General features: G+C 39.3%; 1 protein-coding gene across 2 annotated transcripts; it reads left to right on the top strand.

Annotated features, from left to right (window-relative positions):
- Positions 1-14857: 14857 nt before the first annotated feature.
- On the top strand, positions 14858-23583 carry LOC307238469 (acyl-coenzyme A thioesterase 1-like). 2 transcript variants are annotated; one of them, XM_080011457.1, is made up of 4 exons: positions 14858-14984; positions 15703-16225; positions 17865-18067; positions 21104-23583. In XM_080011457.1, exons 2-4 carry the CDS (start codon positions 15769-15771, stop codon positions 21710-21712), a joined length of 1269 nt encoding a protein of 422 aa, XP_079867583.1. In that variant the 5' UTR covers positions 14858-14984; positions 15703-15768; the 3' UTR covers positions 21713-23583. The 2 variants fall into 2 exon arrangements, with proteins under 2 accessions (XP_079867583.1, XP_079867582.1); XM_080011456.1 differs by having other exon boundaries at positions 14877-14984; positions 15612-16225.
- The last annotated feature ends 1064 nt before the right edge of the window (positions 23584-24647 follow it).

Consider the following 24647-nt stretch of genomic DNA (forward strand, 5'->3'; position numbering starts at 1 on the left):
AATTTAAAGAAAAATGATTATGTGACTAGATTAATGAATAGATAATATAAATAATTACAAATTAAAAGAGAGTGTCCACTGAGCCTCTCCAACAGTTTTTGGTACGATGTTCCAAAATTTAGGTGCAGCTTTCCCAATTTTATTTTGGGAGACTTTTGGAATGTTTAGAAGACCTCCTATAAAGGCCCTAAGGACTCGTGAAGGGACATAAAACAACAGTGAATCAGTGATTTAAGAGGGTTCTCATTTTTGGTATGTCATGTTGAACATGACATACCAAAAATGATTTGTTTCTGTGATTTTTCGTTAAATTCATATTTTATATTCACCATTTTTAGAAGTTTCCCTTGGATTAAAAATATATATATTTAATCTGTTTTCAGGTTTGGCTATGTGTTTGAAAGCATCAAGTGCATCAAAGCAACTGCAAGCCACCCCATGTTCATAATAGAATAATATATGACGGAATGGAAAAGATACATGGGTTGCTTTCTCACATGCACTTTAGACAATGTCTGAATAAGCAGGTTTGGACATTGTCCAGAGTTGCCCTTTCACACAGCCTACTGAGAACCTATGATCTGGGTGTTCCCGCTGAGCCATACACCTAATGCCAGGTAAACGGGATTATGGCTCTGCCAAATCGCCCCTACAGTCCGTGTTGAGAGAAGCTCAAGAGGTGCTCCTGGCCTCAGTGCCAGAGAAACTGTGGGCTCAGGACAAACAGGATGTGGGCCTAATGGCTGGAGCTACAGGTACATCCAAAAACTTTATACAGGCCATGAAGACCACAGTACCCATTAAAAAGGGAGGCTGACATCCGTCAAAACAGTAATATCGTAGGCATATAAACAGGAAACTCTGTTCACAAAATCACTTTGTGCGCAGACGATATCTTGTTTTACGTACGGAACCCAATATCATCCCGACCGAAGGTGTAATCTTACATCTAAATTCTCAGCTATCTCAGACTATTCAATAAATTGGACTAAAACCACAGTCTTACCACTCAGTGGGGGGGGACTGAAATGCTGCAACCCAGAAATTTCCATCACCATCACAACCGCAAATATTAGATACCTTGGTATTGATATCTCCACCAATCTGTCAGATTTGTTTGCCCTTAGCTTCACTCCTTTGCTTACATCCATTGAAGAATATCTCATTCGATGGAACAACCTACCCATCTCACTAATTGGTAGGATTGCAGCAGTAAAAATGAATATACTTCCAAAAATAAACTATATATTTTCAATGACCCCAGCGCAACCAACAGTACATTGGTTTAATACTCAAGACTCAACAGTTAGTACATTTTTATTGAAAATACAACAAACCGAGATAATAAATAATTTAAAAAATTAAAAATGTTAAAAATTAAAAGGGAGGCTGAGATCGGCATTGCACACCTTTTTGACTCCTGTCAGAAAGAGGAATTGTGATACCATGCCCCACTTCCCCATGTAACACACCCATACTCTCAGTCCGTAAGGCAGATGGGGTGGGATTGGATATTCTCAGTTTTTCGGGTTAATGTTTTGTTGTATTATTTCTGTGTTACGTAACCTCATCAGCCGAACCCTGAAGAATCAAATTGTCCGCCAAGGCCAATTCATTGTCATTACACTCAAATGGGTCTCTCCCTATGCCGACGACGACTCAGAAGACAACGGCCCAATGCCGGAAGGAGTAGTGCCAGCTGTGTGAACATTTTTTTCAATTATATGTGTTGACAAACTGTGTGAACGTTATTTTTAAGTGAAATGTGCTGACTTACAGTGTGAATGTTAATTTTCATTTATATGTGTTGATTAAAGGTTAAACAACACAACCCAAAGCCCGCTTGTAACATAATTTCTGCTTTACTAACAACAGGAACATTGTGTACTGTTGGCCCTGTTGTCGGACAGTTCATAATTACAAGTTGTTGAGCCAAGATGTTGAAACATGTTGAAACTGCTGAAACAATTGCAATTGCCTTTGTGCCATATGCATATGACTACACCTTCAGCAACTGCCTTTGTGACACCCTCACAGTAACAGTCCATTTGACGTAGTTGACAAAAAAACCCTCGCGCAAGAAGGTCCGCGGGAGACCCCCTCTGCTACTCTGTGTGACCTGTGAAGAGCTCCCCGCTGATAAATCTTCTATGCAATAAACTTTGACCAAGTGACAGTTGTTGTATTTTCTGTTTAATCTGAATTATCTTATCCCGCGGCTGAGCTGGAGTCCTGGCTTAAGGTGTGCTGCAACCTGGTGGGGCTACGGAGAGCGCCGCCAGGTGCCTTCCGGTGCTCCGTGGGGGAATAATAGGCACATACACCAGAACCAATTGGGATAAGTCCTGTACACTCACGTTACAGACATACACGCGTGGTCACGTTACACACATCACGCGTTCCCATCACACACACGCACACATTACCACACCTGCTTCAAATGCACCCTAGCACCCTCCTGGTTGCATTCCTCTCCTTTGCTCCCTCATTTACTGCCATAACTATGAGAAAAAGAGACCACGTGCCCAATTGTTGTTCCAGTTTTCCTGGACCTTATCAACTCTGTTTTTCAATACATGCTGTCTTCCAATGTTTATGTTGTTTGTTTCTATGTTTATTTGTTTCACCCGTGGTGATTCTCCCTCTCTTGGAGTAGTGATTAGTTGCTGATAAACCCAAACATGGTAAGAACCACCACCAATCACGTGATTGGTGGTGGTTCTGTATAACCAAAAACTGTGCTCTTGTCATCCTACAGGTCATCCGCAGGACAGAGTTATTGCAGCAGTTCTTAATGATTTAAGAATTAATATAGAGTTGCATTGCAGGTTGAGAACTTGAACTCCACTCTGTCCTAGATGCAATGGCATACAAATGATTGTGTGTAATAAGTGTTAAGTGATATAGAGAGATATAGAGAGATATACTGTATATATAATCCGGGATTTTTTCTTAGTGGTCACGCACAGTGCCGAGCAGAAGTACCTTCTTCTGACAAACTGACATATGAATCTAATTAATAAGTCTAATCAACCAACCCAATCACTGTTATATGGAGATTTTGGCAGGGATATTCCCACTGGTTGTTGCATTGCCTTGCTGGATGGGTTAGGGTTGGGGTAGGGTTAGGGTTAGGATTATGGGGCTATCCCATGCCCTATAAGTCTGTTAGCAGTTCTGAGGAAATAGGCTTTTACAGTACCCTAAATCCATGTACTATATAGTTGGTACAGTATAGTAATATATATATATATATATATATATATATAGAGAGAGAGAGAGAGAGAGAGAGAGAGAGAGAGAGAGAGAGATTTTTTGATTTTTAAAGCATCTTTATTTTAACATTTTCTCTAGTTCACAGTTACAGACAATACAACAAACACACTTGGTTCACTAACAGAGTCCTACACGTTAAAAACCGACTGGAAGCACAGGTCGTCCTCCACCAGGGAACAGATGGCGTCATTAAAACACCACAGCTTGATGAAGACGTCCAGACTCTTCATCAGTCCGTGAAAGTTAAAATCAATCAAGACTCTGGCCCTGACCAACGCTACAAACACTCTTCCTAAAACACTCTCCTTTCCCCTCAGTTTGTTCCTCACTGTGAGGTAGATGGCCATCTTCGCTTCCCCTACTAGAAAATTTAGCAGTCGCCATTTCTCTGCATTGGCCCTGTAGTATCTAACCCCCAAAAAAAAAAAAAACGTTTCTGGACCACTCAGATATGGCAATATACATAAAATAATCTCTCCTTATATGCAGTATTATTTAGCCATATGAGTAATGTCTGCATTTATTGATTGATTGATTGCATAATGATCACGGTTTGTCTCTGTAGGAGGAGCTAGCAGTTCAAAAGCCTGGGGTAAAAGCTCCTCTGGGGAGAGGCGGCATGAGTCCTCCTGGAAGCAGCAAGTGCTAGGACCCACGAGCCCAGGGCCTAGCTTGGATTGACATTTTCTTTGTTTTGTAAAATTAAGTGCCATTATGTTATTCTGAGTATCCTAGTGTTTCTATTCTTCTTCTTATTATTATATTTTTCTTTGTTTGTTTTTGGTTTTTTTCTTGTGGAAGAAAAATAAAACCAACACCGGGTGATTGATAACTGCCTCCATGACTCTGTCTAGCCTGTGTCTAGGTAATTGGGCCCAGGATGAGTGTAGCTGCATACCTGTTGCTCATTGGTTGGTCTAACGAGCAACAGGTTAACACGAATCATTTCATATCTCACGTACATTGTCAATTTGATATTTTTATTACACAGTGGTTTGAACTGCTTTTTCGAAGTACACAAGCTTTAGTGAACCAAACAAGATTTCTCCCTAGGGAAGCTTTGCTGGAGTAAAGTGTGAAGTAATTTGGTTGCTTGCAAAGCTCATAGAAAACCTAAAATAATAGAATAATATCCAAAAATATATTTATGAGAGACAACTCTTAGATTGACTTTGAATATAGGAGTGACAAGGTCAAATCCTTCATTGGATAGAAGAGTATCCAAAGGCGGCCCGACAGGTGGCACGCAAGCAGGCAACAAAGCTGCATGTGGTGCCATCAAGTTGTGGGACACAAGTTATGCATGATTTGTTCATTTTGAGCTTTTCAAATTTTCAATGTTTCTTTGCACATTAAGATAAGACAAGATAAGATAAAAATACTTTATTAATCCCCAAAGTATGTATGTATACACACATATACTGTATATATGTGCGTGTGTATATGTCAATTTGTATATGTATACATATACTGTATGTATATAGTATGTATGTGTTTTTATATGTCAATATATGTACTGTATACACATGCATATGCGTGTGTGTGTGTGTGTGTGTGCGTGCGTGCGTGCGTGCGTGCGTGCGTGCGTGCGTGTGTGTGTGTGTGTGTTTCATTTCTGAAAATTATAGGGCAGTTATAATACAACCTATAGAAATGTTCATTCATTTAATCAGTAAAAAGAATGATTAAACATCACCCTCTGTTGGACAATTTCATGCCAACATGCTGGCAAAGATTCATCTTTCACTATACAGTATGTTATTGTTATTTTGAATAATAATGTGTATCGTATTTATAATATTATTTATATACTATTATTAATAACCCTGTTTATTTTTTCACATTATATTTGTTAATAATATTAATCCAAAACACTGCCAACTCCAGCTGAGACTTTACATTTTGCTAAGATTATGTCTAATATTGAGGGTATATATATATATATATATATATACAGATACACATACATATACATATGTGAATATACATATCCAAATCAAAGAACTACTGTACCATATCAAAAATAAATAGAATAAAATATAATTTAACGAAATGAAAGGTAAAGCTTAAAAGTGTAAATTAAATGTGAAGAAAAAATGTGTCTTCTGCATTGCCATTCAGAGGAGGAGTTTCCCCTCCGGGCACAGAGGGGAGTCATTGTAGGGTAGAGTCATTATGGAGGTGGGTTTCTATCTTGTTCTTCCGTTTCATTGTTTAAAAAGTGTAGCTACACCGTTTCAACAAACAAAATGTCACTCAAAATTGCGTCAAAGTGGTCTGGCCTCCAATCCTGTGACAGGTTGAAACTCTGGCCCCCAGCGGATGTAGTTGAAAAGCCCTCACATAGTACATGTTTCTATCACACCAAGGTTTTATACTTCCATAAAATAATGTCCATAAAACAACAAATTTGTAAACTTTTGAATAAAGTTAATATATTATAATAATATTAAAGGCTGTGTTTCCTCTAATAGTCATTCCTTATTATTTAGGAGCATTCAAGATCTATCAAGCGATCTGCATTTTAGAAATAAAAAAATTACAAGGATTTTGTTTTTTTTTATTTAAGATTTCAAAGTTCAACAGCTTTTTTGTCCTGTGATGGAAAAGACACACATTCGTTCTATATACCTCTAGGAAACAATCTGTAGTGTTGCAAAGCCTTTCATTTTGAAAATAAAAATTCCAAGAATTGATTAAAACAAAAAAGGCAGAGTTCCGCAGCTTTTTGCATGTGAGCGAGAACATAATAAAATATATGTTTAATATTTTTGTATTATCATTTTAAATAGCTCTGTCGTAAGACCTTGCAAAAAAGACTGGTGAAACCAAGTTATTTTGTGTAGACCTCACAACGCAAATCATAAGGGTCCAATGCAGTGCCTAATAATTATCTTGTTATCATGAGAAAATGGAGAGGGGGGGGGGGGGGGGGGATGAATACACAGTCGTTTCGGCTTAGAAAAAAAAGTCACTTTTTTTTTTTCAGTAAAACATCAAAATGTACAACTCGGGTGGCTGTCGTTAGTAACAGTCGCCACTAGATGGCGGTCTAATCTTTGCAAATGGCATACAATCCAGCCAATCTGTTGATTGATTGATTTTTGATTTGTATCTATTACAGTGTCTCTCCACTGTTTCATGTTTTTTGATAAGAAACATAGTGATTTTCTTGTGCACGACATGGATAATATATACAAATAGATATATGACAAAAATAAATATATAATTAACCATAAAAATAAAGTCTCTAGGCCCCCAATTTTAAACTATTACCTGGAGCACATTGAAATACAGTTGCGTAAAACCATATCTATAAAACATACCTGTGTCTGCATACATAAGCACACACACACACACACAGACACACACACACACAGACACACACACACACACACGGAATTCAGGGGAATCTACAGGGAATATCGTCGCGACGGGGAGGTTTCCCAGTTGCTTTTACAGCTTCCATGTCAGGAGAGAGTAGAGGTGTCCCACGGGGAGGAGGCGTGGTGGGCTATCTATCTATCTATCTATCTATCTATCTATCTATCTATCTATCTATCTATCTATCTATCTATCTATCTATCTATCTATCTATCTATCTATCTATCTATCTATCTATCTATCTATCTACCTATCTATCTATCTATCTATTTATCTATCTATCTATCTATCTATCTATCTATCTATCTATCTATCTATCTATCTATCTATCTATCTATCTATCTATCTATCTATCTATCTATCTATCTATCTATCTATCTACCTATCTATCTATCTATCTATCTATCTGTCTATCTATCTATCTGTCTATCTATCTATCTATCTATCTATCTATCTATCTATCTATCTATCTATCTATCTATCTGTCTATCTATCTATCTGTCTGTCTATCTACCTATCTATCTATCTATCTGTCTATCTATCTATCTATCTATCTGTCTATCTATCTATCTATCTATCTATCTATCTATCTATCTATCTATCTGTCTATCTATCTATCTATCTATCTATCTATCTATCTATCTATCTATCTATCTATCTGTCTATCTATCTATCTATCTATCTATCTATCTATCTATCTATCTATCTATCTGTCTATCTATCTATCTATCTATCTATCTATCTGTCTATCTATCTATCTGTCTATCTATCTATCTATCTACCTATCTATCTATCTATCTGTCTATCTATCTATCTATCTATCTGTCTATCTATCTATCTATCTGTCTGTCTGTCTGTCTATCCTGTAGCATGAGTGTTATACCAATGTTTTATAACGTACAAGTTCTCCATTGTTTCATTTGCAAAATAAAAGTTCCATCATATTTATAATCCATCCATAGTGATTTAAAATGTCAAAGTTAAAACTGGTTACCTGTAGCCGCCCGCATCAAGTTCAAGTCTCTTATGCTGGCCTACAGAGTGATTGCTGGGAATGCTCCCGCCTACTTAAATGCTCTTGTAAGAGCACATGTTGCCCCCCGGATGCTGCGCTCGTCAAATGAGCGTCGCCTGGCTCTGCCGGCCGTACAGCCACGGCGACCCAGGCTATTCTCATTTGTAGTTCCACGTTGGTGGAACGAGCTGCCAAAAATGACCAGAGCGGGGACCTCCCTCTCTGTCTTTAAGAAGCACCTGAAGACCCAGCTCTTCAGTGAGTACCTCCTGTCCTAACCTACAATTACTTAGTACTACTTAGCAGTATTTATTGTTGCACGAATGTTGTTGTTACACTAATCTCTGTCGCAATGTAGCTGAATGTTATTCTCCCTTGTAAGTCGCTTTGGATAAAAGCGTCTGCCAAATGACTAAATGTAAATGTAAATGTAAAATGATTTTTGTCACGTAACTGAGAACACCCAAACTAGTTGTACTATATACAGTATGCTAAGAGGTACATGTTACACAGCTTTTCATTTTCAAAATAAAAGTTCCTCGATCTTTATTTTGTTCATATATGAATATGCATGTTTAATATACAGTATATTATATACTCTTTGGTGATTCAAACTTAGAATGTGTCCCAAAAAATTATATACCGGTAGTTGGACAGAAAACCTCAGAGAGAGCTGCAGAGATGAGGAACACAATTCATATGGTAAAATAACGTAGAGATTATAAAATGAAAACAATTTAAAAGAGAGAGCAAAAGAGAGTAACAGTTCGAAAGTAACTGTAATAATCTCTGTGATCATTCATTTACTTATATGCAAGATGGACATAAGAGTACTAAGTCAATGTATCTGGTTCTGGAAAGTAAATAAAAATATTATATCTATAAAATATCATATATTATCAAATTATATGTTATATAATATAAAATGTATGTTTTGGATATATGTATTATTATAATATTATTATAATATAATATTATTAAAATATCAATATTATTATAAAATAAATATATATGTAATATATTGTATGTATGTATGTATGTATGTATACACACGGCACGGTGACGCAGTGCATTGCTCACATGGGGTTTCCTCCACCTCACGTCAGTAAGGAACCCCCCAAAAACATGCACACATCATCGTCTGACCAGCGATGGACACTCGTCACCAGGTCCCCGGGCGCGTCCATGAATGCTGCCCACTGCTCCTGGCTGCCCCCCCAGAGGAAGGACAAGCCAGGATGGGTCAAATGCAGAGGCCTCGTTTCACCGGCCACCATCCAAAGCATGTGCGTGTGTGTGTGTGTGTGTGCATGTGTTGTAGTGTGGTGTGTTGTGTGACAATTAAAGATTCTTCTTCTTCTATGTACAAATATGTATATACAGTTTATATATGTCAATATTTATACTGTACACACATGCATATGCGTGTGTGTGTCTGTGTGTGTGTGTGTGTGTGTGTGTGTGTTTCATTTCTGAAAATGAGAGGGCAGTTATAACACAACCTATAGAAATGTTCATTCATTTAATCAGTAATTTACTGCAAAGAATGATTAAACATCACCCTCTGTTGAACAATTATATGCCAACATGCTGGCAAAGTTTCATCTTTCACTATATTGTATGTTATTGTTATTTTGAATAATAATGTTTATCGTATTTATAATATTATTTATATACTATTATTAATAACCCTGTTTATTTTTTCACAGTATATTTGCTAATAATATTAATCCAAAACACTGCCAACTCCAGTTGAGACTTTACATTTTGCTAAGATTATGTCTAATATTTAGGGTATAAGTAGGGGAAATACGATGAACGTGTCAACATTATCATCACTGGAGGCATTATATAGATTATATAATATGTATAGATTATATAAAAAATATAATACCCAGTTGGATACAAGGTTTTTCTCTCTATATACTAAAACAGATCACCATTGGTTATCGGTAAGACTTGTGTCTATATGTATGCATACAGTATATGTACATTTTGAGTCATTTGGGACCTCATTCCCATTCAGCTTTCCCACAGAGATATGTATTCCATTATAGCTAAGGGGATTTGAACCTTTGACTACAATAACAACACCTCATTCTAATACCCAGTCACTAATTCTCCAGAGAACCTCTGAGCTATCAATTAAAATAATATAACATAAAAATAATGTCTATTTTCACCGGTTTGTTGGTTTGTAACACAAGGCACAAATCGTTTTCCATTAAAACCGAATCCTTTTATTGTGCCATTGAATGTTATGATACACACACACAACCAGTATCGATCTATCTATTCATCATCATGGCCTTTTACTAAACTACACTCTCCTTAATTGAAGAGATAAATTCATATGTACTGTATGTATGTAGGCTTCGCCTTATTTCTGTGCGTTGTGACTCCTCGGGCTCCACGGTAGCCCCCGCACCATAACGCTATCTACTCAGGATAGAGTAGCATTGTCCGCCCGTGACGCCAGCGACCATGGGGTTATCGTAACAGTTGTAAATGCCGCCCCTAGTCTGCGGCACACGAGGCACACAACACAGAGTGTGTGACTCCAGACTTTCCCACAAACACGTGAGCTCTGAGTCCACAGTTCCATGGCTTTGTAAGTGTGCATCGGGTAGGTATTTGAAGCTGCTGGTGCCTCTGGAGTCCCGTGAACCTCAAGGTGTAGGATCCTCCAGAGGTTTGCAGTTGTGCATAAACCTACTATTGGGCCACCCCTAACCAATGCTCACAAGCAGAGATGGTTGCACTGGGCCCAGAAATACATGAAGACTCATTTTCAAACAGTCTTGTTTACTGATGAGTGCTGTGCAACCCTGGATGGCCCAGACGGATGGAGTAGTGGATGGTTGGTGGATGGCCACCATGTCCCAACAAGGCTGCTACGTCAGCAAGGAGGTGGCGGAGTCATGTTTTGGGACGGAATCATGGGGAGAGAGCTGGTAGGCCCCTTCAGGGTCCCTGAAGGTGGGAAAATGACCTCGGCAAAGTATATAGAGTTTCTGACCGACCACTTTCTTCCATGGTACAAAAAGAAGAACCGTGCCTTTCGTAGCAAAATCATCTTCATGCTGCAAAGAATACCTCTGTGTCATTGGCTGCTAATGGGCATAAAAGGAGAGAAACTCATGGTGTGGCCCCCATCCTCCCTGACCTCAACCTTATTGAAAACCTTTGGAGCATCCTCAAGCAAAAGATCTATGAGGGTGGGAGGCAATTGGCATCAAAACAGCAGCTCTAGGAGGCTATTCTGACATCCTGCAAAGAAATTCAAGCAGAAACTCTCCAAAAACTCACAAGTTCAATGGATGCAAGAATTGTGAAGGTGATATCAAAGAGGTCGTTTGTTAACATGTAACTTGGCCTGTTAAGATGTTTTTGATTGAAATAGCTTTTGATTTCAGTAAATATGACCTCCTAATGCTGCACATTAAACAAATAACCATGTTCAGTTCTGTACAACCTATAAAATGTTTTGAAACTCTGTTGTGCACAATAATTTGAAACACTGCATTTTGAGTTTTGTTTTTTGTCTTTTTTAAATGGTGTTATCATTGGGAGGTTTGTTCAATAACATTTGAATTATACCCTAACGGTTGATGACTTGAAAATTATACTGACTGTCATTTGCATCGACTATTTAGGAAAATCTGAGAAAAATATAATTTGCATAATAATTTGGAACGCGATGTACACTTGTGGCCTGCGTGCCGGAGATTTTCTTTTTTGGCTGTGGTGCACCGACATGGCAAGAGTTTTATTGTTCATTTCAATCTCTGGCATGTAGGCCACAAGTATATATAACTGAGGATTTATTATAATAATTGTGGATAAAGGTCCTCTCGGGTGCAGGAGGAATGGTGTTCCGCTCCTAGGCTGATCACGAGCCCATGAGCCGATCTCCTCTGTAAGACAGACAAACATTAAGAAAACCCCCTTCCTTGCCCAATCCGATTCGAGGCAGCTTGGTGGCTGTGGGAAAAGGGAACCATGCTGTTGTCCGCAGCCGGTGCTTGACCACGACCCTTTGTCCACCACAGGTATATACAAATATGTGCAGTAAAATGGCATGTGAATAAAGTGAGGTAGTTGTGTGTGGAGATATACAGTACAGTATACAACAGTAAGGCACAGCAATACAGTAACACTGAACAGAACGGCAATACTGCACAGTATGCTATCATCCAGTACAGTAATAAGCTATGCAGTACATTATGCAACATACTATAGTATAGCCGTGGGGCCCATGGGTGTGTCCCAGTGCGGGCCCCTGGTGAGTTCAGCGTTGACAGTCCTTATGGCTTGCGGGAAGGAACTCTGTCTTAGTCTCTCTGTCCTCACTGCGTGACTGCAGAGGCACTTGTCTGACCGCAACAGAACAGTCCTTTGTTGGGGTGGTGAGGATCCTTCATCTTTATTTATTGTATTTATTGTATTTATTGTGTTTGTTATATAAAATAAAATAATTACAAAGTTTGTGTTTATTATTGTTCCAGATGCCATAAAATGGCCGAAAGTCTGAGGCAATAAAGAAGCAATTGTCCATTGTTTTAACTGAAAGCACTAAAGAAAAATATTGTGACAAAACCTATGAAACAGAAATTGAAAAAAAGGCGGAAAAAACGTTAGAAAAATAAGTATTAAAACGATCTATGAAAAAAGTATGTAAAAAAAATAAACAAATAATGTCGAGAAGCCTCTAAATATAACTGTTGATTCCCTATACATATTGGTATTAAGAGGCTCATTTCTTAATGATGATTCCATTTTGGGGACTCAAGGAACAAGCAGTGTGCAGTTGTCTGTTTAACAGCAATACTTAAAAACAAGATCCAGAATGTTTGCACATGGACACAAAATTACTGAGACAATTGTTTTGATTAAAGGCACAAATCTTTATCAGGATATGAAAATTCCTAGTAGAATAGAAGATATTGTTCCTGGAAGAGATTATATTGCAATAACAGAATTGCCAAGAAGACAAAATATGTTTAATACAACATTACATTTAGCAGACGCTTTTATCCAAAGCGACTTACAATTATTCAAACACCGACGGATGCAGCCATGTGTCTTGCTCAAGGACACTACAGCATGCTAGCAGGAGGAGCCTGGGATGGAACCAGCAACATTTAGATTGCTAGACAACCAGCTCTACCGGCTGAGCTACCATCCCCACGTCATTCCAAATAACTGGCTGCATTGGTGTAGATCACTATGACTCTGCATCAGAATCTGGCAGAATTTGTGCAGTTTGATCCCAGATTACGGAACATCTGCAAAATTTGATACATAACTGTGGGAGTCCTACCCACTTGTAGGGGTTTAGGGAGGGAGACAGAGTCATTCTGCCGGTGGATTGCCAACATGGCGAGAATCTATATTGAGATTTCTAAACAGAAAGGCTCGCTGTCTAAAAGGATAAATAATAAGGATTAACAATTTTAATCGGGTGCTGGGGTAATCTCCGACTCTTGCGCCTTTGGTGCTGCAACTGGGTTCTTGGCCTGCTCTCGATCCATGTACGCCGATCCCCTTTGACTGGCAAATATTAAGAAAGCTCCCTGCCCCGAGTCAGACCAATCAGCGCTGTGCGGGCGCTCATTCAGCCGACTCGAGGCAGCTGGCCCGGCAAAGGGAGCCATACTACCCTCTAATATAATATGTTTCTGAATTTTTCAGGCTAAAACTATCTGAAACAGGACAACAGCAGAAGTTACAGTTACGTCTCATTTGAACCGGAACGTCACAAATATCTAGTGGTTCAACTTTCATCTAAATCGATCCACATACGGAGGAGAAATTAGTGAAAATCAACCAAATTTGACCTAAATCACCTATTTGTGACTCACCAACGTGCCAAAGCATCTACAACAGGGCCAAATCTATCTGGAACAAAACAATGACAGAAGCTACGAACACGCCTTACGCCTCGTTTGAACCAGCAAGGCAGCAAGGCATTGGAAAATAGAAGCCGTGATGTGATCATCGCTTTTTTGGTATTTCATGGAAACGTAACTTATTGGAAATTTAATCCAAAGAAAGGAGTCACCACTAAAATGACATAAGTTCGACTACCTTCGTAAACGACCAAAAATACGTTAACCTGTGTAAATACGTAAAAAACCTCCGTCGGTATGTAACTCAGTAAATACATCATAATTGACGCGCACGAGACCAACTGTCACCTGCTGTCACTGAGACTGAGGAAGGCCATTATAAATATCAATATTTTCAGACGGATAAAATATAAGCTGCATTGACGTATTTGAGAATACATAACAAGTGGTATGAGGCTGCAGAATTTAACAATTAATGGAATAATCCTCTTTCCAAAATTGAAGAAGATCCAAAAACCACAAACAACAATAATTAATCTATGCGCCTTGATAATATTGAAAATGTTGATTTAGGTTTAGAAGACGAAAATATTGATGAAACATTAAGTGATAAACAACAACGTGATTTGTTTATGGAGCAGTTGATATTGTACAGGAATTATAAAAGCAGCACTTTGATGACACATTTTGGTATTTTTTAGTATTTTTGGAGCTTATAGAGCTTATTGTGCGTAATCACCGGGTGTCAAGACATTTCACTGCATATATGTATGACCGTGTGTATATGTATGTGACAAATAATCTCTTGAACTTGAACTTGAACATTGTCTGTAGCACCAGCAGAAGGGAACAACCCTGTACCATTATTGGCAGATGAAACCAGTGAAGCAAAATGTTCCCCAGTTCTTTTCCCAAACAACAATGGGAACGTTGCATACGTCATCCAAGTTTCACACCAACCACAATTGTATCAAGAAATATTGATACAACTTTACAAAATCACAAAGATTGAAGAATAGTCACTATATGACATCATGTACCAATGCCATATAAGTCTATGGCTTCATCTCTGAGTGGTCGTAAAAATGTAAAAATTGTAACTTGTGCTACATTGCAGAAGCCGGAGAACTGCAATACAAATCTAACACGACTAAACTGGAGCCTGTGCATTGCTGCCTGCAGCTATATTTATTATTAGTAGTAGTAGTATTAGTAGTAATAGTAGTAGTATTGTTGTTCGTTAACAATAATAATAATGATGTTATTCCTTCGAGCGCGGAACTGCTCGAATCCAGCAATAGCTTGAAGGGACGGCTCCCCACAATGCACTGCGCTGGTGCTCTTGGGCAATAGGGACGAGCCAAGAGCCAACTTGCTGCCAGTTTTGCCCGGAGTTAGCGCTTGAATAAAAAGAGAATATAACACAGAGATCGTGCCCTTGAACATTTGAAAATCAGGTATGGCAACACGTTTTAATGCGCCTCAAAATCACTACTCGACGGCGGTTCGTGGAAGGATTTTGACCGTGAAATAACCCGTGCGTCGGCGCTTTCAACCAGGGTTGCCAGGTCGTGGCATGAAAACGCGCTCCAAACTTTGTTTTTGATGTTGACATCTAATCAACGTGTAACATTTAGTGGAGTCTTTCTAATCACTTAAATCATCTGCCGTTCGCTAGTTATGATATTCTCTGCATGATTGATAGTAGTTTTGTTATTCTGTAACTGGCAACCCTGCTGCCATTACACATTACATTGATCAGACGCTTTTATCCAAAGCGACTTACAATTGTTCAAACACCGACGGACGCAGCCATCAGGAGCAATTAGGGGTTAAGTGTCTTGCTCAAGGACACTACAGCATGCTAGCAGGAGGAGCCTGGGATCGAACCAGCAACCTTTAGATGACTAGACCACCAGCTCTACCGCCTGAGCTACCCCCATAACACGTAACGGGATAGAGTAAAGCAAAATCACTCATGCACAATTTAAGGAGCATGGCACTTTAAACAGTTGTGATTTAACTTTACTAAACCAGTAAACCAGTATAAATATCTCTCATCCTCATCTTATATGTTTTTGTAGTTTTGTTCCGCACGTCCGTTACCAGTGGCTCGGTTGGTGTTGAGGCACCACAGAAGATAAGGTGACGTTGTGTAACTGCTACCATTGACAGGCACAAAGTCCCAAACAGCAGCAAGAAGGAGGAGGAAGAACAATTCCCGAACACATCGAAGGAAAGATGTCCTCCCAGGTGCGACTGAGGATCCTGCCGAGCGCCAAGTGCCTGTTCGACGAGGCGGTCCAGGTGCGGGTGAACGGCCTGCAGTCCAGGCAGCTAATCACTGTGAAGGCAGCGTCCACCGACGACAAGGGCGTCTCCTTTCGCTCCGCTGCCAGCTACAGGGCTGACGGGAAAGGGGAGGTGGACCTCCAGCGGGACACCTCCCTGGGTGGGAGCTACACTGGAGTGGAGCCCATGGGCCTGTTCTGGGCCCTGAAGCCTGACACCATGCACACCAAGTTTTTCAAGATCAGCGCCCAGAAGCCCCACTTCGTCCATCTCTCCGTGCACGAGGGCGAGGGGTCCGGCATGCCACTGGCGGAGGCCACCAACGAGAGGCGCCTGCTGGCAGACGGGGTCAGCCGGATTCCCGTCAAAGATGGGGACATTCGTGGAGTTCTTTTCACACCCCCAGGTCGGCAATCCTTTTTTTTTTTTTAAATCAAAGCTCTTGTTGATTGTCCTTTACGGTGCAGGGTTTCCCAACCTTTTTTTGCCACGTCACACTTGTTTACAATTAAATAATAATAAAATCCACAATTTAATAACTACTTTTTTTTTTAATGACACCATTGTCCTGTTAACCACTAAAAACATCATAAATTTGTATAATGGTGCTTATTTCTATGGCCTTCTGGTGTTGTTACGATACTGAAATTTCTAACTTCGATACAATACCTTGAAAAATATCTATATTCGATACCATTTTCAATACCACAGGGAAAATTGACAACATTGAGGGCATAACATTTTAGATTTTTATTAAAAGACAAAGATAAAGCTATAACATGACAATGAGGTACTACTTACATTTTTTTGGCTAGAAGCAGACAACAGCAGAATGACTGTAGTAAAAATTTACAACAATTAAAACTTTTTTAACATTATTGAAAACAATATTCTTGAGGTAGTGCACTTGTTCAAAAGCCTCTGAGATTGTCACACATTCAAAAGGCACTAAAGTGCAAGTAAAAAAAGCAGAGCAATCCTATGCATTTTCAAGTAACAAATGAGTGAAAAAAAATCAAATGGAAGTAATTACTATTGTTATATATGCAGACCTGCTCTACAGAGGTGAGTGAAAGTGACACCCATAAAACTTTCACCACCGTCCTCAAAAACAATTTTAACTGTCCCAAAGTGAATGTAAAGTGGCCCACAATCAAAATGTTGTTCTAAATGTTATCCTTTTACTTTATTGTCATCTATAGTGGTTATTTGCATAAAAACAAACCATTCAAATGATTAGGAAATTATTGTAGTTTTATTTAAATATTTGCTATGATTAAAAAAAAATTATTGGCATTAGTAGTTTTAATTGTGTATTATGAGCTGCTAAGAACTAGTGTTGGGAAGTTAAACAGGGCATTATTCCCTCTCTAATATTCATTTTATGTTGCTGTGAAAACATCAACAAATTTCTCCTTCAAACAACTGTATTTATTCAAGTTTCTTGCCAAAAACTAAATTTTACAAAAATACAGTTGAACACACCATAATAACGTTATAATGAACTGTCGCCCAATAAGTCCAAGCCAAAAATAAATCGAGTCATTTGCCACAGATTCATATTGAATATGACTGATACCCTTTTCTTTCGCCAAATTAAGTAATTTTGACAGAATTAAATGATTCTTGTCAGAAGTCCTTGAAAAATTCTGAGCAGCCGACTCTTCTGACTCGTTCAATGTCCAATACAGCAACTCAAAGAGCAACTTTTTTTTCTGAGTGACTCGTCAAGAACCAAATCTCAAAAACGAGTTAAACGTTTCATCACTATGAATAGTTCTCGCTTTCAGTGAGAAATTTGTTTTGATGAACACAGAGCTGCATTCCTGCTGGAGCGTAGTACAGCCTTGCAATTTTGATCTTGCAACACAAGAGCTAGTTTGGATTATTTCTTTTAAGTGGAATTTGAAACATTTTCACAGCACACTCCTGCGAGGTCTCATGGCACACTAGTGCAGTTGAAAAACACTCATGGCACACTAGTGCAGTTGAAAAACACTGAGGTCGTTGTAATGATTCTGTGCACTGTGTTTGCCACCGTGCAGGAAAAGGTCCCTTCCCCTCTGTGCTCGACCTGTACACGTTTGGCTCTGGCCTGTCTGAGAAGAGAGCGTGCCTGCTGGCCAACCTCGGCTTCATGGTTCTGACTGTGTCGCTGTACGGAATGGACGATCAGCCCAAAAAGGTCCAAAAGCTCCATTTGGACTATTTTGAGGAAGCCGTGCAGTTTTTACGACGACAACCCATGGTGAGTAGATTTAGGTAATTTTATTTACAAACCCCAATTTCAATGAAGTTGGGACATTGTGTAAAACGTAAATAAAAACAGAATACAATGATTTGCAAATTATTTTCAACCTTTATTCAACTGAATGCACTACAAAGACATATAAGATATTTAATGTTCAAACTGAAACGTTATTGTTTTTTTGCAAATATTCACTCATTTTGAATTTGATGCCAGCAACACATCCCAAAAAAGCTGGGACAGGGGCAACAAAAGACTAGGAAAGTTGAGGAATGCTCAAAAAACACCTGTTTGGAACCTTCTACAGGTGAACAGGTTAAATGGAAACAGGTGAGTGCCATGATTGGGTATAAAAGGAGCATCCCTGAAAGGCTCAGTCATTCACAAGCAAGGATGGGGCGAGGTTCACCACTTTGTGAACAACTGCGTGAGCAAATGGTCCAATAGTTTAAGAACAACATTTCTCAATGTACAATTGCAAGGATTTCGAGATTTCATCATCTACAGTCCATAATATCATCAAAGGATTCAGAGAATCTGGAGAAATCTCTGCACGTAAGCAGGAAGGCTGAAAACCAACATTGAATGCCCATGAACTTCGATCCCTCAGCATTAAAAACCGACATCATTCTGTAAAGGATATTACCACGTGGGCTCAGGAACACTTCGGAAAACCATTGTCAGTTAACACAGTTCGTCACTACATCTATAAGTGCAAGTTAAAACTCTACCATGCAAAGCGAAAGCCATATATCAACAACACCCAGAAACGTTGCTGGCTTTTCTGGGCCCGAGCACATCTGAGATGGACTGACGCAAAGTGGGAAAAGTATGCTGTGGTCTGACGAGTCCACATTTCAAATTGTTTTTGAAAAACATGGACCATCCAGATAGTTATCAGCGCAATGTTCAAAAGCCAGCATGGTTTGTGATGGTATGGAGGTGTGTTAGTGCCTCTGGCATGGCTAACTTGCACACCTGTGAAGGCTAATGGTGCCTCCACAGGTGTGCAAGTGCTGAAAGGTACATACAGGTTTTGGAGCAACATATGCTGCCATCCAAGCAACTTCTTTCTCAGGGACATCCCTGCTTATTTCAGCAAGACAATGCCAAGCCACATTCTGCATGTGTTAGAACAGCGTGGCTTCGTAGTAAAGGAGTGCAGGTACTAGACTGGCCTGCCTGCAGTCCAGACCTGTCTCCCATTGAAAATGTGCGGCGCATTATGAATTGCAAATACGACAACGGAGACCCCGGACTGTTGAGTAACTGAAGTTGTATATCAAGCAAGAATGGGAAATAATTCCACCCACAAAGCTTCAACAAAGCCTCAACAATTAGTGTCCTCAGTTCCCAAACGCTTATTGAGTGTTGTTAAAAGGAAAGGTGATGTTACACAGTGGTAAACATGCCCCTGTCCCAGCTTTTTTGGAATGTGCTGCAGGCATCAAATTCAAAATGAGTGAATATTTGCAAAAAAACAATAACGTTCATCAGTTTGAACATTAAATATCTTGTCTTTGTAGTGTATTTAATTGAATATTGGTTGAAAGGAATTGGCAAATCATTGTATTCTGTTTTTATTTACATTTTACACAACATCCCAACTTGGAATTGGGGTTTGTACTAAGCAAGTCTGGGGCCGTTCCATTACAATTAGACCTAAAGGGCATTTTAACGTCTGGAACTCTGTTCACAAAGCTGCTCAGAGCAAATTTGATGGAGGAAGGGGAGGAACGGTGAGAAGTCAAGGTATGGGTGGAGTTGACTTCATTGGTATGGATGATGTTGTATTCATTCATTCAGGAACATGTTATGTTAATTATTATTTTTTTTTTTTTTGAGGAAAATGTATGTATTGCTTATATTTATATTATTTGTGTTATATTATTATACACAATGATATGGTTTGAGCAATGATAAAGGAAACTTATTTTTTGGTGACATTGACTGATTGGTAGACATTTCAAGTACTTGAGGTTTTTTTTTAACATGAGCTAAATGTCCAACATCTGGAACTCCTGAGAATGTTGACAAATTCTCTGAAAGTGTTAAATCAATTCAGAAAACATGATACCATGTTTTGTTTCTATTTTTGCAGTCTTAAAGGTGCAATTGACAACTTTTCAACACAGCATTTCCAAGTGGTATTATTGCGACGCAGTGGCAAAAACAACCTGCTCACTTTTCATCAGACCGGCAAGCTTTCATCAGAGCTTAGCTCCGTGAAGTAATGCAATGCAAGAAAACGTGTTCTTTGTTTAGATTAACAAAAGGACAATGGATCATACAGGAAACCCTGATCTCAGTGCTACGATAAAGGAAAAGTAAAACATCCGGTATTATTAATAGGTATGCAGGTTGTTACTTACTGATATAGTAGAAAGAATGCCCACTGAAAGTCTGTTAGTAATGCTGTGAAGTCCCGGAGCTCTCTCCATCGAGTGAATGCCCGTCCAAGGTTCACTCTTGTTTTACCTCTGTTTCTATCACTCTTTTTTGCTTCTTTGCCTCCTCCAGCAACAGGGTTCTTTTTCTCTTGCCGGGTAGTTTCCACTGCCAATTTGGTTCATCCACCGTCCGCCATTCTCCGCTACAGGCTGCGCAATGGTTGACACACTTTCTGTGACACACTGCCGTAAATCAGTCCTTCATTTTCCTGAGGATTCGTCCCCGGTGTCAGTCTGTAACGCAAAGTGATATCGAGGCTTATAGGGAACCAATCTAAATGCAGACGGCGTCATTATTGTGCGAGTACTGTGCAATCAACTTCATAAGGATACGTTAAAGCAAAAAAAGTTGTCTATTGCCCCTTTAAGAATCACGTAATCATAACCAAATCATGGCTACATTTAAAACAACTCAGTATTTCACTATGTTGAAAATAATTGTTTAGAGACATCTTAAACTGCATTTTTATTTTGTATTAGAAGTGGTTTTCAAGTTGCTCTATGCCTTTGCAACAGGTTCTTGGTGTGTTATCGCAGGTGTTATTTCATTGCCATTTTTCAGTTGACCAAAATATTTTTCTCACAGGTAGAAAAAAACGGCGTTGGTGTAATATCACTGTCGAAAAGTAGTGATATTGCGCTGTCGATCGCCACTTACCTGCCAAACATTGCAGCCACTGTTTGGATAAATGGATGCAGTGCAAATACCATCTTTCCCCTCTACTACAAAGGAAGCAAAATCCTCTCTCCCTTGTTGTTTGACCATAACAAGGTTAAAGTCACCGCATCGGGGGCAGTTAACACAAAGAACGCAGTTCTTGATCCTTTGTCAGAGATCAACAAAGGGTCCATGATCCCTATCGAACAGGCTGAGACCAACTTCCTCTTTGTGGTTGCAGAAGACGACCAGAACTGGGACAGCTACGGTTTCATGATGGAGATGACAGAGCGACTCAAACGTCACGGAAAGTTGAACTATGAGAAGGTGATTTATCCCGGGGCCGGGCATTACCTGGAGCCGCCCTACGGCCCTTACTGCCCCAGCAGCTTTCACGGGGTGCTGGGCAAGCCAGTCGAGTGGGGCGGCGAGGCCGGGGCCCACGCAGCGGCCGAGGTCCACCTCTGGAAGAAAATCCAGGACTTCTTCAGAACTCACCTGACCCGAGATGGCTGTGACACTAAAGCCAGGTTATAGGATGGAAGTTCAGTGGAAGGGTTCTCTTGGAAGAAACCCTTCATCAGTGCACAATAAAGATTCACTTTAGGCTAGTATGTATGTTGTATTGTTATTTCTAAGAAGTACCTTGAAATTGTTGAGATGACTGTAATCAAGCTTAGTTTTATAGAAAGAGCTTCTTTTGAAGGACACCCTAGCTTCAAAGGCATCTCAATAACACACATTTTAGGCTTTTACAATTCACAAAAAATGAGATGAATGATAAACTGTCTTTCTTTGTGTGCTATGTAACTCTGTAGTTCATCTGCAATTCATTTTATTTAACACAATCATTTCACATGCTGTATATAATGATATAAGATGGTAGCTTTCCTTTGTCATTATTTCTTCTGATTTTATTTTGGATATCTCCCTTGTCAACATTATGAAGCCCCACTGATGGTCAATTTGCGCAATGAGCGAATAAGATATTACTGATTTGCTATTTTTGATTTCCACTATAAATGTTGTGATATGAAGTCCAGAGTGCGCCCTGGTGAGGGAGTGGTGAGGCATCGTGATCTAACGCCCAGGGGTAATGTTGACTGGATTGACCACCGCAGCATGAGGATGACTCGTGGAATGTGCAGTCTGTTTTATAGGACTATTCTTATGGTAATGTTGTTTTCTGATGAATTACTGAGTGCAGGGTTAGCAAGCTTGACTCTAAGCAAAGGAGCGCATAGGGCTTTATTATCTTGCCCAAAGGAAGCTTTGACAGTTCGACTGGGCACAAGGAGGTAAATCTAGCAACCATTTAGTTTGGTGAAAGAGCTCATTAAAAAAAACTAAAAACAGCCCTACCCTCTTGAAAAGTCACAAGGTCATGTCATCTTGTTGTTAGTTTGAGAACAGTAAGAAAACTTGACTTACTTTAGTTGTTTGTAAGTGCATTACATTGACAGTTACTGCTAAAAGTTGACCAGCCGCTTTCTGCCGGGCAGCTCCACTGGTCAGTGCCGATTAGTGGCACCCCCCACCCCCCAGAGGGCAGCTAGGAGGTGGTGTTTGTGGTGGCCGTATAAATAGATTAATTTCCATTCCCTGACTTAAACCTCGAGGCCACATGTCTAACCTTGCTCTGTCCCCAGCATAGTAGTCATGTGGAAATTTGAATAGAAAGGTAAGCACTTAAATTAAGTGAATTATGTCTTGGTCCTGTTTATTTTTGGTGTATGTAGGGTATGTTGAAAGTATCTAAAAAGCCAAGAATGGAAGGGGTAGAAGGGAAGTTTTCACATGAGGTTTATTGAATGCCTTTATTTGAATGTCTTTAATTTATGGGCAGACCATAAAAATGTACCTTAATGTATGTTAATAAGAAAGTTCATGTATCTGTTAAAATGTTCAATAACTCAGATGGGTTGCTAACTCTTTAATTACCCCGCTTTTAATGGTTTCAGTGAATAGTGGCTCACACTAGCATAACTGAAAATTGGCAGTTATGCTTCACTTCGGATAACTAGGTTATGACTGTTGTATGCCAACAGTACATTATAATGACATTATGATGGCACATTTTCTCTTCTAAATGTGTTGCCCCAAGCTTTTATGAAATAATGACTCTCTTTACTGTCGTCTCTTGTGTTCCTTCCGTTGTTTGTCCAATTGCTTCTATTGATTTCTTGATTGATTGATTGGATTGATTTCTTTGGGCTTCCAATCGAAACTTTTGCCTCATAATGAGTATCTCAGTGTATATGGAGAACATGTACTGTATGTATACAAATATGCTCTAATAAAGCCAATTCTATCAGAATGTATAATAATTTAAAGTAAAATAAGAAAATGTTCCTTGCTTTTTAATAACATGTACAGCAAATTCATTAAAAAGCAGTATGTGCAGGTGAGCTGTATTGTTAATGTTATTGCTGTTTACCAGGGCTGCCCCCGACTAAAGATTTTACGAGTTGACTAGTCATCGGTTTAAGCCATTAGTCGACTAGTCGTTCCATGTTTATGATATCAATTTAAATACATATATTTGGGGCATTAAAAAGATGGTTTGACTTCCTGGGCTTAGAAAGAATGTTATAACTAACATTGTTAAAACTGTGCTACATAACCGATCACTACAAAACCTAATAGCAAGCAAGCCGCCTGTTAATTACATCGGCAAAAGCCGCTGATCAAATAATTATTTTGAATGTGTCGGAACAACCAGCAGGGGGACTAAATATTTTGTTAATTTATCTGTAACACCAATAGGGATGGGCGCGATTAGTCAACTAGTCGATTAAAGGTCTCGCGATTCTGCACCAGAAATACTAGTAGGTTAAACGTATTAGGCCCCATTATTATTTTGTTCATGTACACATTTAAATAACATTGACATACTTTGCACTGAAATGTGGTGTATGGAAGTTTGTTTCCTGGCGCCAGTGTCCCCTCGTTAGGGACCCCTCGTGGGGTGCTTTTCCCGGGACTGCAGACTCGGTTACTCGCTGCGCCGTCCGCTCCCCATCCCCCGGGATTCCTAGCGCACCACCAGCCCAGTCCGTCGGGGCGGTGGAGCCTGAGCACCTGCGATAACCCCAAAAGGTGGTGAGCTATGCCTGGGGCAATGGCATTTAAAATACGATTTGGTTATTGAAGAATGTGATTAACGGTTTCAAATGGCTCTTATAATATACGCAATATTTGTTATATATCCAATATTCTTTCTGACTTTTATACCAGTTAACTAGTTTTAAATTTAAACTTCCGTTTAAATGTCAGGTAAATTAGTCCTTAGGAACATCCCCAAACACCATCATAAATCTCTTGAATCTTGAATAATAAGTTATAACCAGCCTTTAAAATATAAATGTAATTTACAAGTGCTGCTTGGTTCCCACGGATGAAGCGGGCCGCCTGTTAATTACCTGCAAAAGCCGCTCATCAAAAGCTGTATTTATTCTTCTAAATGTGCCAG

Source organism: Zeus faber, assembly GCF_960531495.2.
Source record: "Zeus faber genome assembly, chromosome: 12".
NCBI classification, from domain to species: Eukaryota; Metazoa; Chordata; class Actinopteri; order Zeiformes; family Zeidae; genus Zeus; species Zeus faber.

Coding starts and splice junctions, on each gene's coding strand:
- LOC307238469 (XM_080011457.1), top strand. CDS start 15,769: ATGTCCTCCCAGGTGCGACTGAGGATCCTGCCGAGCGCCAAGTGCCTG. Junction 16,226..17,864: donor AGTTCTTTTCACACCCCCAG/GTCGGCAATCCT, acceptor GCCACCGTGCAG/GAAAAGGTCCCTTCCCCTCT. Junction 18,068..21,103: donor TTTTACGACGACAACCCATG/GTGAGTAGATTT, acceptor TTTTTCTCACAG/GTAGAAAAAAACGGCGTTGG.